At 48.4% G+C, this 16,913-nt stretch overlaps 4 protein-coding genes and 1 non-coding gene across 5 annotated transcripts; 4 read left to right on the plus strand and 1 right to left on the minus strand.

The window, feature by feature from the left end:
- Positions 1-985: 985 nt before the first annotated feature.
- Positions 986-1,057, minus strand: C7M61_003672. Its single transcript has one exon. It is a non-coding gene; the product is annotated as a tRNA-Glu (tRNA).
- A 2,416-nt stretch (positions 1,058-3,473) lies between these two features.
- On the plus strand, positions 3,474-8,834 carry C7M61_003673 (uncharacterized protein; the record flags this gene model as incomplete). The annotated part of the gene is made up of 2 exons (XM_024859008.1): positions 3,474-7,690; positions 7,883-8,834. The coding sequence occupies 2 exons, from the start codon at positions 3,474-3,476 to the stop codon at positions 8,832-8,834; spliced, it is 5,169 nt and encodes a 1,722-aa protein (XP_024712682.1).
- Positions 8,835-8,959: 125 nt separating this feature from the next.
- On the plus strand, positions 8,960-11,500 carry MEF2 (Mef2p; the record flags this gene model as incomplete). The annotated part of the gene is made up of 1 exon (XM_024859009.1): positions 8,960-11,500. The coding sequence occupies one exon, from the start codon at positions 8,960-8,962 to the stop codon at positions 11,498-11,500; it is 2,541 nt and encodes an 846-aa protein (XP_024712683.1).
- A 166-nt stretch (positions 11,501-11,666) lies between these two features.
- NAG6 (dynamin-like GTPase) lies at positions 11,667-14,243 on the plus strand (the record flags this gene model as incomplete). The annotated part of the gene is made up of 1 exon (XM_024859010.1): positions 11,667-14,243. One exon carries the CDS (start codon positions 11,667-11,669, stop codon positions 14,241-14,243), a length of 2,577 nt encoding a protein of 858 aa, XP_024712684.1.
- A 716-nt stretch (positions 14,244-14,959) lies between these two features.
- Positions 14,960-16,480, plus strand: HXK1 (hexokinase 1; the record flags this gene model as incomplete). Its single annotated transcript, XM_024859011.1, has 1 exon — positions 14,960-16,480. The coding sequence occupies one exon, from the start codon at positions 14,960-14,962 to the stop codon at positions 16,478-16,480; it is 1,521 nt and encodes a 506-aa protein (XP_024712685.1).
- Positions 16,481-16,913: the final 433 nt, after the last annotated feature.

Below are 16,913 nucleotides of genomic sequence, written 5' to 3' on the forward strand. Positions count from 1 at the left end.
GCGCTGATAGGGAAAAAAGGTCAACGCTCCAGTGAGATAGGAGGAAGGCGGACCCACGCAGCGAGGGCTAAGAAGAAAAATAAAAGGCACAAAAATGAATATCTTGATAATCGCTCGATTTGGCAAAAGGCGGCCGTCCGCTGGCGTCGCTGTGGCGCTGGAACATCCAGAGGCAGCATTGTAACAGAGGCTTGGGCAGGCTCAGCGTGCGATATCGTATTCCGCCGGCTTGTTCTGCCGGGTTTCTTGGAACCACACGGTCGCGTGGCAGCCGTCGCCGTTTCCACGGGGAGCCGGTGGGGGACCCCAGATGATGGGGTCTTGGGGCAGAGCGTTTGCAGCCGAATCCATTCTCAGGCTAGTTCTTCTTCATCTTCCTTTTTTTTATTATTCTTTTTCTTCCTCTTTCCTTGATCAATTGATATTTCCCTTTTCGGACAAATTAGCAACCAGGCGGACCGGAATTGTGGACTGACAGGCGCTGGGGGACATGACCGGAGGATAGAGTTAAGGTTGCGAAACCGAAGCTTGTCCTGCGGTGGAAAGGTGCCCCGCGGGGTGGAAAATCCGAGATGCCGCCGATACCCGCAGGCGAGTTAGGTGCACCGTTTTGCTAATGTGATTGCGGGCGACTCGGTTCTGGCCTGGGTTGCAAATTGCCTTAGCAGCGTGTGGAGCCAGCGGCATTGGGTGAAAAAAGGATTAAGCGATTGCGGGGTGATCGGGGACTAAAAGCCAATCGAGGCAGTCTTATTAATTTTGATCGACACGGAAATTCAATCGAATGGTTGTGGTGCTAGGCTGGTTGATTCAGCCCTGTACGGCGGTACACCGGTAGGAGTGTATCGGTGCCATCGCTAGCGGATGGTGTACTGCTAACTTCCATCGAACCATGCACCAGAACCATGCACCAGCGGAATTCTCTCCGCCGTAGGATCTGAGAAATCTTGGGAACGCTGTGAAGACCACCCGGCAAAAAAAGAAGCTCCGATACGGGGAGTCGAACCCCGGTCTGCTCGGTGAAAGCGAACCGTGATAGCCGTTACACTATATCGGACTTGTAGGCTTGAATAAAGCGCGGGTACACTATGTTGTCTAAGGGTAGTGCTTGCGCCAAAACGTGAAGTTTGGAAATTTTGAGTGTTTCATTAGTAGGCGGTGTATGGGAGGTATACCCTGGCCAAATTTGAGCCAGGAGGGAGCACTGGGAACGATTTTATAGCCAGTTTCGTGATTTCATAAATATTCGATGAACCAAAAGCCTAAGCAATGTGACTCAATTCTAATTTTGCTAGTTGGCATGGTATGATTTGAAAACAAATTGAAGGAAGCTTGATTGGAGCATTGCAGCTGTACCCGGCAGCGACAGGTAGAGTGTGGAAATCATCACGAAAACAATAATAGCTGGCACTTTTGGCAAAGGCTGGAGGGATAGGGTGAACAACAGCCAAGCTCTCATGACATTAAACTCACAGAAAAAATTTATATCACTCGGTCAGTCAATTATGAAGGCCGTGTAGGTCCCAGAAATGAGATCGAGTACACTCTTCCTCGGCGTGCGGATGAAGGTTGGTGTAAAATCCAATTTCATCGGAATATGTTATGCTGGTGTTTTGAAAAAACGTTCTTCGCTGACAGATCAGATAGCCAAAAGAGCTTCGCCTTTTCCGTACTGATATCAATGTAGCCTGGTTCTGAGGTCGCAGCACCTTATGTAACTCGATCACCACGGCTGCAAACTCAGTCCAGAAACCAACCACTTCACATTGATGGAAACAAAATTAAGACTTTTCTTGTGACCAGCAAGCAGCTAATAAAAAATGCCACTCCGCAATGGCCGTCGTAGGCATCCCATACAACTTTCTCACAATTCACCAAATTCCTACCAAATGGACCTGCCCTGGATCTACCGTCAATTCCCTGTCAAACGAGCCACTTACGGATCCCGGATAATAAAAAACCACCCAGATAGCCTTTTTGCGGATAACGGGTGGCTGACTCTCCGTGGCAATACCAAGCCTCACGGTGTTGAGCCATGGGCAAATTACGAGCCATTGTTCAAGGAACACAAAGCGTCACCACCGACGTTGACGCCGTGATGGCAAAATTCTTGGAGACCCCACGATTTTCAATAACAACTAAATCAATTTTTCATTTGCAGCAATCGCAATCTTGTAGCAATTCTCGGAAGCGAGCAAAAGTCCGATGTGGGGCGCGACCATGACCTCAGCATGGGGACTTTTCCGTTCTAAGTTTTTTAGCCCTGCTGCTTCAACTAGACCAGAATTTTGCGCTACAGCGTTTTCACACATCCGCCCCACGGTCTTGCCACACATTGTAGCATTGGGCAAAAACGAAGATTGAGAATTCCGGACAAGCATGCATTTTCTGATACAGCCATGACGCCTTCTCCAAGCATCAAAGAAGTCCCAGAACATGGAGCAACACTTCTTGAAAGCTGCTCCGCCTTCATGTCTTAGCCGTCTTAGGCACCGTGCATGCGACGATATGTCCCTGAAGAAACATCCTATTTGGGCTTGTCGAAAAACACACGGCACCACGATGGCGTTCAATGAGTTACTGAACCAGGAAAGGCTGCCTTGGCCATGACGCGTCTTGCCTTCGACATGACCATGTTTCCATTCGCCACAAGATGGAAACAACGCGTATTCCAGCCCAAGAGTGACCCCGCCACCTGGTTCCTGGCCAATCGGGGGTTTTCGATTGTCACTACAAGGTTCCATTGTGCTCCAGATGATGGAAAACAGAAGGCTTGGAGCGTCCGATTTGGGCATATCGGCCCTGGCATACCACCTCTGGCATATTGCCCCCGATTCACAAAATTACATTGTTCGCCTCCTATTCTTTCCGGCGCAGGATTCACTAAAATGAGCCATAGTGAGTTATGGCAGCCAAAGGACCCACTGACGCCTTCAGCCAGATCATGCAGGGTGGCTCGTTTAGGCCGGTGGAGTGGCTTTTCTTAGTGTGCAATTTTCTTATATCGCGGAGGTGCGGACGGCGACGGAAGCCGGACGGATAAAGTGTATTGATCCGTTCCGGGTTAACTACTGGCCCCTAGCTGAAAACGTTCCCTACGTGACTGGAAACATTCCCTACGTGTTGCAGGCATCAGGGTCCTACTGCGCCGTCTGTCATTATTTTTCAGAGATTGCAGAAACAGCCACAACAGATGCACTCTCTTTCGCAGCCGTGTACCCCAGAATCCACCAAAATACTTTGGTAATTTTCATCCTACCCTGCATCGATTCGGCTAATGAAAACCGTTCCAAAAATGTATTTGCCACCCATTTAGAGACCCTGCTCGTGCCACTACTGTCGCTCATGTTCTCCCGATTGTGTTGCTGCATGAAGCCGTTCCGCCAGTGCTTCTGTGCATCGCATCTTATCAGACCTCGCAGCATAAAAGCAGCTCACCTCGCACCTTCTGTTTCGCCATATCCCCCTACTAAATGGTCGAATTGGAGAAAGGCAGCGAGCCCGAGCTCCAGCATCGACTCCTAACTCCCCTCCTCCTGAAGAAGGTCCCGCCAGTCCCTCGCGATGAAGACAGACCGTACCACCCCAAGTGGCGAAACCCATTCAGCTTCCTCTTCTTCACCTGGTTGACCCCGGTTTTGCTTGTGGGGTACAAGCGGACGTTGCTTCCGGAGGATATGTTTAAGCTTCATGAAGGCATTACCGCTGAGCATCTAGCCGAGAAGTTCCAGAGGATCTTTGACCGCCGGTTGGCTCAAGACAAGGAAAGACACTTGAAAGAGAAGGCTAAGGCCAGAGGAGAGACGTTGGAAACGTCCTCTGTTGAATCCGTTGACGACATGGCCGACTACGAGTTGTCCAAGTCGCTCTGCTTCCTCACCCTTTACGAGACGTTTGCTCGCCAATACTCCTTGGCGTTGGTGTTTGCTACGCTAGGCTTGTCATGCTCCACGTGTATTCCGCTTTTGTCCAGGAAGTTGATCAATTTCGTTCTGGAGAAGGCCTACGGTTTCAATTTGAACATGGGCACCGGTGTCGGCTACGCCATCGGTGTTGCCATTTTGATTTTCACAGGTGACGTCCTCATCAACCAGGGTGTTTACCTCTCCATGATCACGGGTGCCCAAATCAGGGCCGTGTTTACAAAACTTTTGTTAGACAAGTCCTTCAAACTCAATGCAAAGTCAAGAAAGCAGTTCCCTGCTTCCAAGATCACTGCCATCATGAGTACTGACGTCTCTCGTGTTGACTTGGGTACAGGCTTCTCCATCTATGGCTTTGTGTTTGTGTTCCCCGTGGGTATTTCCATCGGCATTCTTATTTATAATATCAAGGCTCCCGCCATGGTCGGTGTGGGTCTCATGATTGCATTCTTATTCGTGGCAGGTATCTTGGGTGCCATGCTTTTCAGCTTTAGAAAGACTGCTCAAAAGTCTACCGACGCCAGAGTCAGCTACATGAAGGAGGTCTTGAACAACTTGAAGATGATCAAATTTTATTCCTGGGAGAAACCATACTATAGCCTCATCTCGAAAATCAGACGCAGAGAGATGGCGTACCTTCTTCGAATGGAGATCACCAGAATGATTATCATTACCTTGGCCTCGTCGTTGACCTTGATCAGTTCCTTGGCTTCTTTCCTCACCCTTTACGCAATTGCTTCCCCCAGCTCAAGAAATCCTGCTGATATTTTCTCGTCCGTTGCACTTTTTAACATGTTGGCCGGCCAATTTGTGGTTCTCCCGCTTTCTATTGCCGGAAGTACCGACGCCTTTCTCGGTATGAATAGAGTGGCTGCTGTCTTGGCTGCCGACGAAATTGACCCCAAAGACTCCGTTCGCCTTATAACTGATGATGAGAGAACCGCCATGCAAGAAAACAAGCTTGCTGTTTCTGTTCGTGACTGTGACTTTGAATGGGAAATCTTTGATCTCAAAGAGGAGAAGACTGAGGACCAGACCAAAGACAACGAAGAGTTGAAGAAGGAGAAGAAAGAGTTGAAGAAAAAGAAAAAGGAAGAGAAGAAGGCTCAAAAGGCATCCAAGACCAACTCTCCTTCGCCCGAGGTAGATGAGAAGACTGGTGAGGTTTCTTCTTTCAAGCTCAACAACATTAACCTTGATGTGAAGGATGGCGAGTTTGTTGTGATCACTGGTTCCATCGGTTCTGGTAAATCCTCCTTGCTACATGCCCTTGATGGTACAATGAAGAAAAACTCCGGAAAGTTGCTTCTCAATGGATCCCTCTTGATGTGCGGAGTCCCCTGGATTCAAAACAATACGTTGCGGGAGAACATCTTGTTTGGCTTGCCTTACGATGAATCCTGGTACAATAAGGTAGTTGAGGCTTGCTCCTTGAACAGTGATTTTGATATACTTCCTGCTGGTGACCGTACTGAAATTGGAGAGCGTGGTATTACACTTTCAGGTGGTCAAAAGGCTCGTGTTTGTTTGGCAAGAACTGTTTACGCAGACAGCTCGATTATTCTTCTCGATGATGTCTTGAGTGCCGTCGATGCTAAAGTCGGTAAGCACATCATGAATGAATGTATCTTGGGTCTTTTGAAAAATAAAACCAGAATTTTGGCCACACATCAGCTCTCGCTCATCAGTGAGGCCGAGTCAGTTGTCTTCTTGAATGGTGATGGGAGTATATCTCGTGGATCATTCGAAGAGCTCAAGCGTTCCAACCCTGCTTTCAATACACTTATGGAACACAGCCGCAAAAATGAAGATAGCGATGACGAAGAAGAGGACTTGAAGGGAGCACCCGATGAAAAGGAGCTCATCAACAGGCAGCTCACAAGACAAACCACCACTCAAATCAGTGACGATTCCAAGGAAAGCGGACTTCCCGAAGCTGACGGAAAATTGATTGGCGAGGAAGAAAGATCCATCAATGCAATCGGTTGGGACGTTTACGGAAGATACATTTTGACCGGTGTCGATGGGTTCAAGCTTAATTGGCCAGTCTATTTAGTCTTTGGCGCCACTGTTTTCACCACGTTCCTTACTTTATTCACCAATAACTGGTTGTCCTTCTGGATCCAGATGAAGTGGGACTACTCTGACGGTTACTATATCGGCTTGTACGCCATGTTCACTGCACTTGCTGTGATGTTCATGATCTCTCAGTTCTGTGGTGTGATTTACATCTTAAACAGAGCCTCGAGAATTTTGAATATTAAAGCTTTGGAAAGAATTCTTCATGTGCCAATGTCTTTCATGGACACCACGCCTATGGGAAGAGTGATCAACAGATTCACAAAAGATACGGATACCTTGGATAACGAGATCGGTGACCGTGTTTCTATGGTTGTCTACTTCCTTTCTGATATTGTCGGTATCATCATCTTGTGTATCATCTACATGCCTTGGTTTGCCATCGCAGTGCCTTTCATCATCGGCTTCTTCATTATCTTGGCTACATTCTACCAGGCTTCAGGTAGAGAGGTGAAGAGACTTGAAGCTATTCAGAGATCGCACGTCTACAATAACTTCAACGAGTCCTTGACGGGTATGCCCACAATCAAGGCATTCAAGCTGATTGGAAGATTCTTGGAGAAGAATGTGAAAACCATCAATAGGATGAATGAGGCTTACTACATCACAGTGGCTAATCAGAGATGGCTTGATGTTCACTTGTCCATGTTGGCTTCGCTGTTTGCCTTCTTAATTGCAATGCTCTGTGTTTTCCGTGTGTTTGATATCAATGCTGCCTCGGTCGGTTTGTTGTTGTCTTATGTTCTCCAGATTTCGTCTACAGTTTCCATGTTGGTTGTTGTGTTCACCCAAGTCGAGCAGGATATGAACTCGGCGGAGAGAGTTATCGAGTACGTCTACAAGATTCCACAGGAGAAAGCTTATGAGATTTCAGAGACCAAGCCTGCTCCCGAATGGCCAGCTCAGGGTGAGATCAAGTTCATTAATGTTGGGTTCGCCTATAGAGAAGGTTTGCCGCTCACATTGAAGAATTTCAACGCTGATATCAAGCCTCACGAAAAGATTGGTATTTGTGGCAGAACTGGTGCTGGTAAGTCTTCCATTATGGTTGCCCTTTTCAGAATTGCAGAGTTGAGCGCAGGCTCCATTGTGATAGATGGTGTTGACATCAGTAAGCTTGGATTGCACGACTTGAGATCTAGGCTTTCGATTATTCCACAAGATCCTGTTTTGTTCAAAGGAACCATCAGAAAGAATTTGGACCCATTCGGAACTAAAACAGACGACGAGTTGTGGGACACTTTGAGAAGAGCCGATATCATTCCTGCTGAGACTCTAGAAGAAGTCAAGGCACAGAAGCCTGGCGATGATGATATCAACAAGTTCCATCTAGATGGCGAAGTTGACGACGAGGGTGAGAACTTCTCGCTCGGTGAGAGGCAATTGGTTGCTTTTGCAAGAGCTTTGGTCAGAAACACCAAGATTCTTGTTCTTGACGAGGCCACTTCGAGTGTTGACTACGCTACCGACAACAAGTTGCAAAAGGCCATCGCCAGAGAGTTCAGCGGGTGCACCATTCTCTGTATTGCGCACCGTCTTAAGACGATTTTAAACTACGACCGTATCATGGTCATGGACCAGGGTTCCATCAGCGAGTTTGACACTCCAACCAATCTTTTCAACTCGACCAGCTCGCTTTTCAGACAGATGTGTGACAAGTCTGGCATTTCCCAGTTTGACTTCGAAGAGTAACGAAGTCTCCTTGTACATAGTAATTTGGTATTAGGGAGGTATCCGTAGATGCAAAATCATTCAAGAAAAAAAAAAAAAAAAAATAAACGACTTATATTATCATTTCCGACCAGAGCCCAATTCTACCAGGCGGGTCGCGCATGTGCGACCCCAGATGTCAAGTATCAACATCAACAACAGCACATGAGCTGGTTTTTACCGCTTACCCAGGTTTTCGGAGGCTGCTGTTGCAATGTGTATCTGTTTGAAGAGCTTACACGTGATGAACGGCTTTTCCTGCTAGCGCCCAATTTGGGAACCACGGTGACTCTATGCCAGTTTATCTTGGTTCTGATAGTGAGTCTTCCGAGTCAACTTGATGGGTTTTCGTTCAAAAAGACACACATCCCGCTTCCGAAGCTTCTATTCCTCGTGGCATTGTACTTTATTGTTTCTGTGCTAAACAACCTGGCTTGGCGCTTTGGCATCTCGGTTCCTTTACATATTGTGTTCAGATCAAGCAGTACCGTTTGTTCCATGATCGTGGGCTACATAGTGGGCGATAAGAGGTACCTGAAACACCAGGTGGTGCTGTGCATCTTGATGACGTTGGGGACATTTCTTGTGATTTCCCAGGGGCTGCTGGGTGGCGGTTCTGTGTCCTTCAATTACCTCTTTCTATGCGGTATAGTGGTCTTGACCTTCGCGTCTTTGCTAGGTGCATACATGGGCATCTACACGGAAGGGTTGTACAAAACCTACGGCGCCCATTGGCAGGAAACACTTTTTTACACTCACTTTTTGGCCTTGCCGATGTTCTTGGTTTTCAGCCCTGCCCTCGTTGCTGACCTCAAGGTCCTCTGGAACTCTGAGGTCTACTATGGAGTGCCGCGCAGTGTGGCCTTTTTGGGGCTCAATGCCGTGACCCAGGTCGTCTGTGCGCTGGGAGTGAACCGTCTTGCTGGCGTAGCGTCGTCATTGACTGTCGCTGTGATTTTACTTACGAGGAAATTCGCCAGTTTAGCCATCAGTGCATATATATACGGGCTGTCTTTCTCGACACAGGGCTTGCTCGGCTCGCTTTTGATTGTATTGTCCACCGTTTACTACACCGTGGCCTCTATCAAAGCAAAAACACAAAACAAGCAAAAATCAGACTAAATACTGCAGCTTGTCTGAATGGTTGCAAAATGGACCCTGTTAATGCAGTACGTGAGCTCTCGCACCTCCACAAATCAATTCCAACTCCGATCATGTGACCACTCTTCGACTAGTCTTCTCCTTCAATGCCTGGTCGAACGCTAGAAGGCGTGTTTCGCCAGCTAGCAGGGGCCACACGTCTGATACATGCATCCTGCGTGAGGGCAGAGCCCAAGCTCAATGCTGTTCCGCCCGTGAAAACTAGAAACATCGGCATCATTGCTCACATCGATGCCGGCAAAACGACGACGACCGAAAGAATGTTGTTTTACAGTGGTAAGACGCTGAGAATTGGCAATGTTGATGAAGGTGACACGGTCACCGATTATTTGCCTTCGGAAAGACAGAGAGGTATCACAATCCAGCTGGCAGCCATCTCGATTCCATGGAACGCACATAAGATCAATATTATTGATACGCCGGGCCACGCTGACTTTACTTTTGAGGTCACTCGTTCTCTTCGAGTATTGGACGGTGCTGTCACTATTTTGGATGCCGTGGCTGGTGTCGAAGCTCAAACTGAGAAGGTCTGGCACCAGGCAGCTGCTCTTAACATCCCCCGCATTGCCTACATTAACAAGATGGATAGACCCGGTGCTGGCTTCAGTCGAACTGTCAAGGAGATTGTCTCGAAGTTGCAGACCCGTGTTGTTTGCGTCAACTTGCCATACTTTGAGAATGTTGATTCTGAACCAGTCTTCAAAGGTGTGATTGATGTGATTCACAAAAAGTTGCTTCTCTGGGACTCCAATGTCGATTTGGACGGAACCAAAATTACCGCAGTTGACATCAATGAGGCCACAACGGGCGAGCTTTACAAAATGGTTGCTGGTAGCATGGAGTCAATGGTGGAAACGCTAGGTGAATTCGATGATAGTATCATTGAGTCTTTTTTCGAGCACGATGAAGACTACATGGCTATTCCAGCAAGTGTTTTGCAAACGGCCATCAACAAAGCGACCCTTCAAAATAACATTACCCCAGTTTTCTGCGGTCTGAGCTTCAGGAACATTGGTGTCCAACCCTTGATGGATGGTGTGGTGAGGTACTTGCCATCTCCGTTGCAGATTGAGCTTCCCGAAGTCACATCATCATCCAGTAAAATCACAAAGAAAAAGAAGAAGGCTCAGAAGAAGACAGGCTCAGAAACGGCAGATGCCATTCCGTTGAAGATGGACCCCACAAAAGGTCTCATTATCAACAACAATAACAACTTGACGGTCGCGCTTGCATTTAAAGTTATCACCCACCCTGCTCGTGGTGTTATGACTTTCTTTAGAGTCTACAGTGGTCAACTTGCCTCGAACAGTACGGTGGTGAACACTAGAACAGGCAAAAAGTTGAACCTCCGTAAAATCATGCTCATGCACGGTGACACTCCTGAAGAAGTGAATCGCATTGCTGCTGGTAACATTGGTGTTGTTGCTGGAACCGAAGACGATATCATCACTGGTGATACCTTGGTCTCACATGGCGTGACGAAAGGAAAGCATTTTTCAGAAATTGAAGCCAATTTGAAGCTTCACCCTATTGATATTCCACCACCACTTTTCAACTCGTCCATTGAACCAGCCACTGCTGGCGATGCACGCTACATGAATGACTGCATCAAAATGCTCTTGAGGGAAGATCCTTCATTGCATGTTTCTGAGGATGAAGACATGGGCCAAACGGTGCTCAGTGGTATGGGTGAGTTGCATCTTGAAATCATCAAAGACCGGTTGGTTAATGACATGAAAGCCAATGTCAGGTTGAGAGATGTTGCTGTGTCCTACAAGGAGACCGTCGCTCGCACTGACGGTACAAGTGCCACATGTGACCATTTTGACAATGCAGAAATCAACGCTAAGGTTCAATTCGATTCATTCGAAGGAGAGGCTGCAGAATCCTACTTTGCAGACGAAGATGGTGCAATTCTTCTCGAGCATGATAACAATATTTTAATTTTGGAGCCTGGTGCCACGCCACAGTACATGGTTGAAGCTGTAAAGGAGCGCAGATGGAAGCTTGACCACACATTGCAGGAGCTCCAGGATAGCTTAATCCAAGGCTGCATCACAGGACTCCAAATGGCAGGTCCACGGTTTGGACTTCCCTTGCACTCCTGCGTGCTTCGGATCAAGAACTGGAACTTCCCTATTGATGTCAAGGGACCGCATTCATCAGCGCTTCTTGATGTTGGACGTCGCTCGGTGACGAAAGCCGTCAAGGAGCTCAACGATAAGTCCGAAAACAACTTTGGTGTGTTGGAGCCCATCATGAACACCAAGGTGTATGTCGACTCGACCCTGTTGGGAGACGTGATGCATGACTTGAACAACAGGTGCCTGGCCACTGTACTTGCTGTTGAGGATCTGGGCGAAAGCTTGGATAAGCAAAACTGGGCTTTGGAAGAGGCGGAGAAAATCTACTTGCCGCCAGACTACACGATGAAGCAGGCGCATCAGGATTTGACAGAACGGAAAGTGATTGTTGCCGAAACACCTTTGAGAGAAATGGTGGGCTATCTTCTGAAGCTTCGTTCCATGACCCAAGGTCGTGGTGTCTTTGACATGTCTTACATTGGCATGAGAAGAGTGCTGCCACAGCGACTCGAAGCAATTCGCAGCCAGTTCTCGTTCATCTAGGTCATCCCTAAAAAAAAAATACTAATAATTTTCATGAAAATAGAAACCGGCAGAGGAGTTGCCCAAACTCGTAAAAATCATTCAAGCAAAGTACGCCATGTGACAGGATGCGCACTCAACCCCACGTATTTCTTTATCAACTACACCTCTTTGATCCAGGGCAAGCATGTCTCATATTCCCGAAACAACCGCTGCCGATCCGGCTGAAACCCTTGAAAATGCTCATATTGAGCTGACCGAGGCCACAGACAAAAACTCAAGATCTTCCCTGAGTTCGTCATTTGTTCCCGTGGACAATATCCAAGATGCTATCCAGGTGATTGATGAGAATAAGCAGTTCAACAGCGCCATTCTAGACTACATCAGCAGCTCTCCTGACCGCCTGGGTCTGGGTGACTACCGTATCATATCCGTTTTTGGCTCGCAATCGACCGGTAAGTCTACATTGCTCAACCACCTCTTCAACACCAATTTCGATGTCATGGACGAAGTGAACAGACAGCAAACTACTAAAGGTATCTGGTTGGCTCATAGTCCTGGTGTGACACATTCGGCCAAATCAACTGCCCCCGACAATGTCTTGGTGATGGATGTTGAAGGTACCGACGGAAGAGAAAGAGGTGAGGACCAGGACTTTGAAAGAAAAGCTGCTCTTTTCGCCATGTCTACAAGTGAAGTGCTTATTGTGAACCTCTGGGAAACCCAGGTCGGTCTCTACCAGGGCGCCAATATGGGTTTGCTCAAGACAGTGTTTGAGGTGAACTTGTCGCTTTTCGGCAAGGCCAAGTTGCGGAACAACGACCACAAAGTGCTTCTTTTGTTTGTTATTAGAGACCATCTTGGTGTTACACCTGTGGAGTCCCTTGCAAGAACAATTGAGCAGGACTTGTTGAAGATCTGGGACAACTTGAATAAGCCCGCAGATGTGGCCCACCTCGAGTTCTCTGACTTTTTCGACTTAGCATTTCACACACTCAGCCACAAGGTTTTGCAGCTCGACAAATTTAAGAGCGATGTCAAGCTTTTGGGTAACAGATTTGTGGACAAGAGCGACCCAGGCTTCTTGTTTAAGCCATTCTACCACCACGATATCCCTATTGAGGGCTGGACCATGTATGCGCAGAGCTGCTGGGACCAAATCGACAACAACAAGGACTTGGACCTTCCGACACAGCAGATTTTGGTTGCTAAGTTCAAGTGTGACGAAATTGCATCTCTGTGCTTGGAGGAGTTTGAAGAGAAATTCAAGGCTTTTGAAACTGACGCTCGCGAGGCGGTGTCTAGTGGCTCCGCTATCAGCTACGACGACATTGGCAAGGTCATGAAGGACATTAATGAGGACATTTTAGAAGAGTACGACTCCCAGGCGTCCAAATACAACAAGCTGGTGTTTGAACAAAAGAGAGTTGCATTGACCAACAAGGTCAATGACAGACTTGGCGAGGTCTTTGGTGTTTACGCAGACCACCTTAGCAATAGCACCATCAAGGACTTGGGCTCTTCTTTGAAGAAAAAATCATCCAAGTTCAGCTCATTCCAAGAGAAGGTTGCAACTCTCACTGCTGCATCAATCGCAAGTTTTGTCACCAGCCTCACGCTTCTTTCTCTTGGCGGGTCTTTACCAATCGAAAGCCAGGTGAAGTCACTTAAAGAAAACGTCAACACACTTGTTGCCAAGCAGCAGGTTGTCGAATTGAACAACATCATTAGCAAGTCCTTGAAGAAAATCAACAATGGCTTGTCTACAACGATTCTTGATGAGATAGCCAAGCCAGACAAGAACACGTGGAATCGCATCTTAGACAGTTTCACGGAGTTGAAGAACAATTCCTTGAGCAAATACCAGGCTGCTGAGGGCTACGATTTTGGCCTCGGTACCGAGGCTCATGTCAATGACAAGGCTTTATCGACCTTGGAGTTCAAGGCCTGGGAGCTTTTCGATCAGTTGATCCAGAAGTACATTTCCAAGGACAACTTGTTGAACATTCTTAAGGATAGATTTGACGAAAAGTTCAGGTACGACGAGAATGGTGTGCCAAAGTTGTACCAAAATGCCATGGAGTTGGAGAGCAGCTTCGCGGATTCCAAGGATTACGCCTTGGAGGCGCTTCCAATCCTCTCTTTTGCTCGGTTGTCCAATGGAGCCGAGGTCAGGCCAAAGTACGATATTCGCAACAAGAGTTTGCAAAAGAAGTATGCTACTGTCCAGTTGGTTGCTGAGGAAGAAGATGAAGACGACGAAGAGCCCGACAGCGATGCCGAGGAAGAGGACGGTCAGTGTTTCGCGCAGATTGTCACCGAGAAGGAGAAGAGCGATGTGTTGATCAGGTTCAGAAAAGAGACCGATGCCAAATTCGTGGAGACGAAGCGGTCCATCATGCAGCTGGTGACCCAGATCCCGTTGTGGGTGTACGTTGTGATTGTTGTCCTCGGATGGAACGAGTTCATGGCTGTTCTCCGCAACCCCTTCTTCTTTACGCTTCTTGTGATCTTTGGTGCCGGAGGCTACATTTTGTGGCAGATGGGGTTGCTCGGCCCATCCATGATGGTGGCCCAACGGGCGTTTGACGAGGCTGTTGCAGTGGGCAAGACCAAGTTGCGGGAGATTTTGATTGACGAGCCTGGGCAGCACGGACATAACCTCGGCACGATCAGCGGAAACAGCAACCGCCGTCTGGCGCCATTGGATAAGGAGACAGACGAGCCGGAAGTAACGGCGTCTGGAGACACAGAGGACAACTAGATTGGCTTATCACGGGATGCATAATCGGTCGATGGACAGTTGCATGGTACGTAGATGACAGGGCGGTGCATTGGCCCATGGCAACCCCAGTGGGCTGAAACAACTTGGCCCGCCCGGAGTGGCCGGAGTGGCCGGGGTGACAGGCTGGGGTGATGGAGAAAAAATGATTGGCCAATGTTTCTTTTTTTGCTGTGGCCATTTCGCAGCCATCACTTGATGCTCGGAAAAACCCACCCAGACCACGACGCACAGTGACACCATGGTTTCTCCGAAAAAAACACAACACCCTGTGTTGTCCGGACAACCGCACCCCGGCGCGGCACAGCGTCCGTCCTGGTAGCATAGCACCAATTCCACGTTTCACCACCCCACGCTGCGTTCCTGCCCTTCTCCACGAAAAAGTCTCGGTTGCATACGGCTCAGGGATAATCGTGTACTGCACACAGGCGGCAAAAGCAGCGCACATCCCAGCGTCCCGCTGCAACCTCGTCCTGCAAAAGGAAAATGGAACTGCAACGTCCCAGCAGCTGTTTCTTGTCACTGCTACAACAAGCACCGCTCACTTCTGCCGTGGCCTATTTTATATCTCGCGGCAGCCCCAGCCCACTCGTTTTTTTCCCCAGATATATATTAACCCTCCACATCCGCCTCACCCCAAAACACAATCCCTCATTTTACCCCAGACACTTCTTCAACCTGACTTTTGATTTTCCCCAATGCTCGCACATCCTCTGAGCAAACACTCCGAATCAGACCTTTCCTTGGGTCTGAGCCCCAACACCTCGCTTACTGACGAGTCCCGTCTGTGCATGGCGAAAGCGCTCTACGACTTTAGTAGAGGCGTGGACTCGGCTTCTTTGGGTCCTCATGCTGACGGTATGGTGGCTTCCTTTGATGAAGCTTTGGCTTCCAAAGATGCGCTTACAATGCTTCCGAACTACAGCATTAATCCTACGGGAGAGGAGCACGGCTGCTACCTTGTGATTGACTTGGGTGGCTCCACGCTCCGTGTGGCTGTGGTGGCCGTGGCTCCCAATGACGGTGTTGATGATCGTTCCCACAGAATCAACATTGTCACCTCCAACAAGTGGATTGTCGACAACTCGGCCAAAACCATCGACCTCGACTTCTTCAAGTGGATCGGCTCCAAGATTGCCGAGACCATCGACGGCCAGAGCGTCATGAAGCGTGACCAGATCATCTACACTGGTATCACCTGGTCCTTTGCCTTGGAGCTGACCTCCTACAACAGAGCCAACGTCTGCCACGTTGGTAAAGGTTACGTTGTCAGCGACGACGTCAAGGGCAAGGACTTGAAGCACTTGTTGGAACACAGTCTTCTTGACAACTACAACATCCGCCTTGACGTCAAGTCCATCTTGAACGACTCTCTCGCTGTCTACGCTGCTGGCACTTTTATCGACAGAAAAACCAAATTGGCACTTGTCTTGGGCACGGGGCTCAACATGTGCTGTGCTCTCGACTCGTCCAACAAGATTGTGGAGCTGAAGCACCTTGGCGGCGAGAAGACCATCTTGTTCAACACGGAAATGTCGCTCTTTGGCCACAATATCATTGATGACATCTTCACCAGCTACGACACCCAGATCGACCCTCGTTTCAAGCATAATTTGCATTTCGCTCCCCACATGGAGTTGGACCCTGAAACCTCCACAATTTTCCAGCCCACAGAGCTCTTGACCTCTGGAAGGTACTTGCCTGAGTTGGTGAGGTTGGCGCTTGTTGAGAGCATCAACAACGATGAATTGTTCACCAACCAAAAGAACAAGTTGCAGCAGCTCTCTACTCCTTACGACGGCTTCACCGGCGAATTAATGTGCCACATTGCCGAGGCCGACGACAATAAGGAAATCGCCAGAGCTCTTGCCAAGCACTACGGCTGGGACGAGTCCAAGATCTTGATGAACGACGTGGTGACGTTGAAGCTTCTTGTGGATGCTGTCATCAGAAGAGCCGCTTTTGTGGTGGCCACATGCATTGTTTCGCTCATCAAGTTGTTGGTTGAACACAACGGCAAGCTCGAGACCGACGTGGTGAAGATCGGCTTTGTCGGCTCCGTGTTGGAGTACTTCAATCGCTACAGAGAGTTGATCAAGAACTACGCCAATGAGTGCCAGGACATGCTCGACATGAAGGTCAGCATTGAGCTTCGTTCTGTCGAGGAGAGCTCCATCGTTGGAGCCGCCATTGGTGCCGCATACCATAGAGACCACTAGATCGTGGGATCCAGAAAAGTTAGATAGTCGCATAGTTACGAGACACATGATTTTCCAGCATTGTAGAATCAGCTGAGATGGCTGACGTCACCTTCCAACGGTGCCGACGAATTCTTCCGAGGTTACTCTACCACTCAAAAGAAACGTTTACCAGCCGCAGAGAAGCAAATGAAACCAAAAGAAACGAAAGATGGCTTTGGTAGCAATTGGTCTCAGGTGAGGGATACTAACCACATGGAAAAAGAAATGGGCACACAGATGATTCCAGCTGCACGTTTCTGGGGCTACCCCGGACTGTGGGGTCATCTGATGGACCCTGAAATTTCCATATGGTTTTTGTGAAACTCTGGTGAAATTTAGCCCCAATGAGGCAGCCTTGTTGTAGCATCATACGATGCAGATCGACGCTTGCGAATTTTGCAGCCATTGTCTA

This window comes from Candidozyma pseudohaemuli (assembly GCF_003013735.1).
Source record: "Candidozyma pseudohaemuli strain B12108 chromosome Unknown scaffold00010, whole genome shotgun sequence".
NCBI lineage: Eukaryota > Fungi > Ascomycota > Pichiomycetes > Serinales > Metschnikowiaceae > Candidozyma > Candidozyma pseudohaemuli.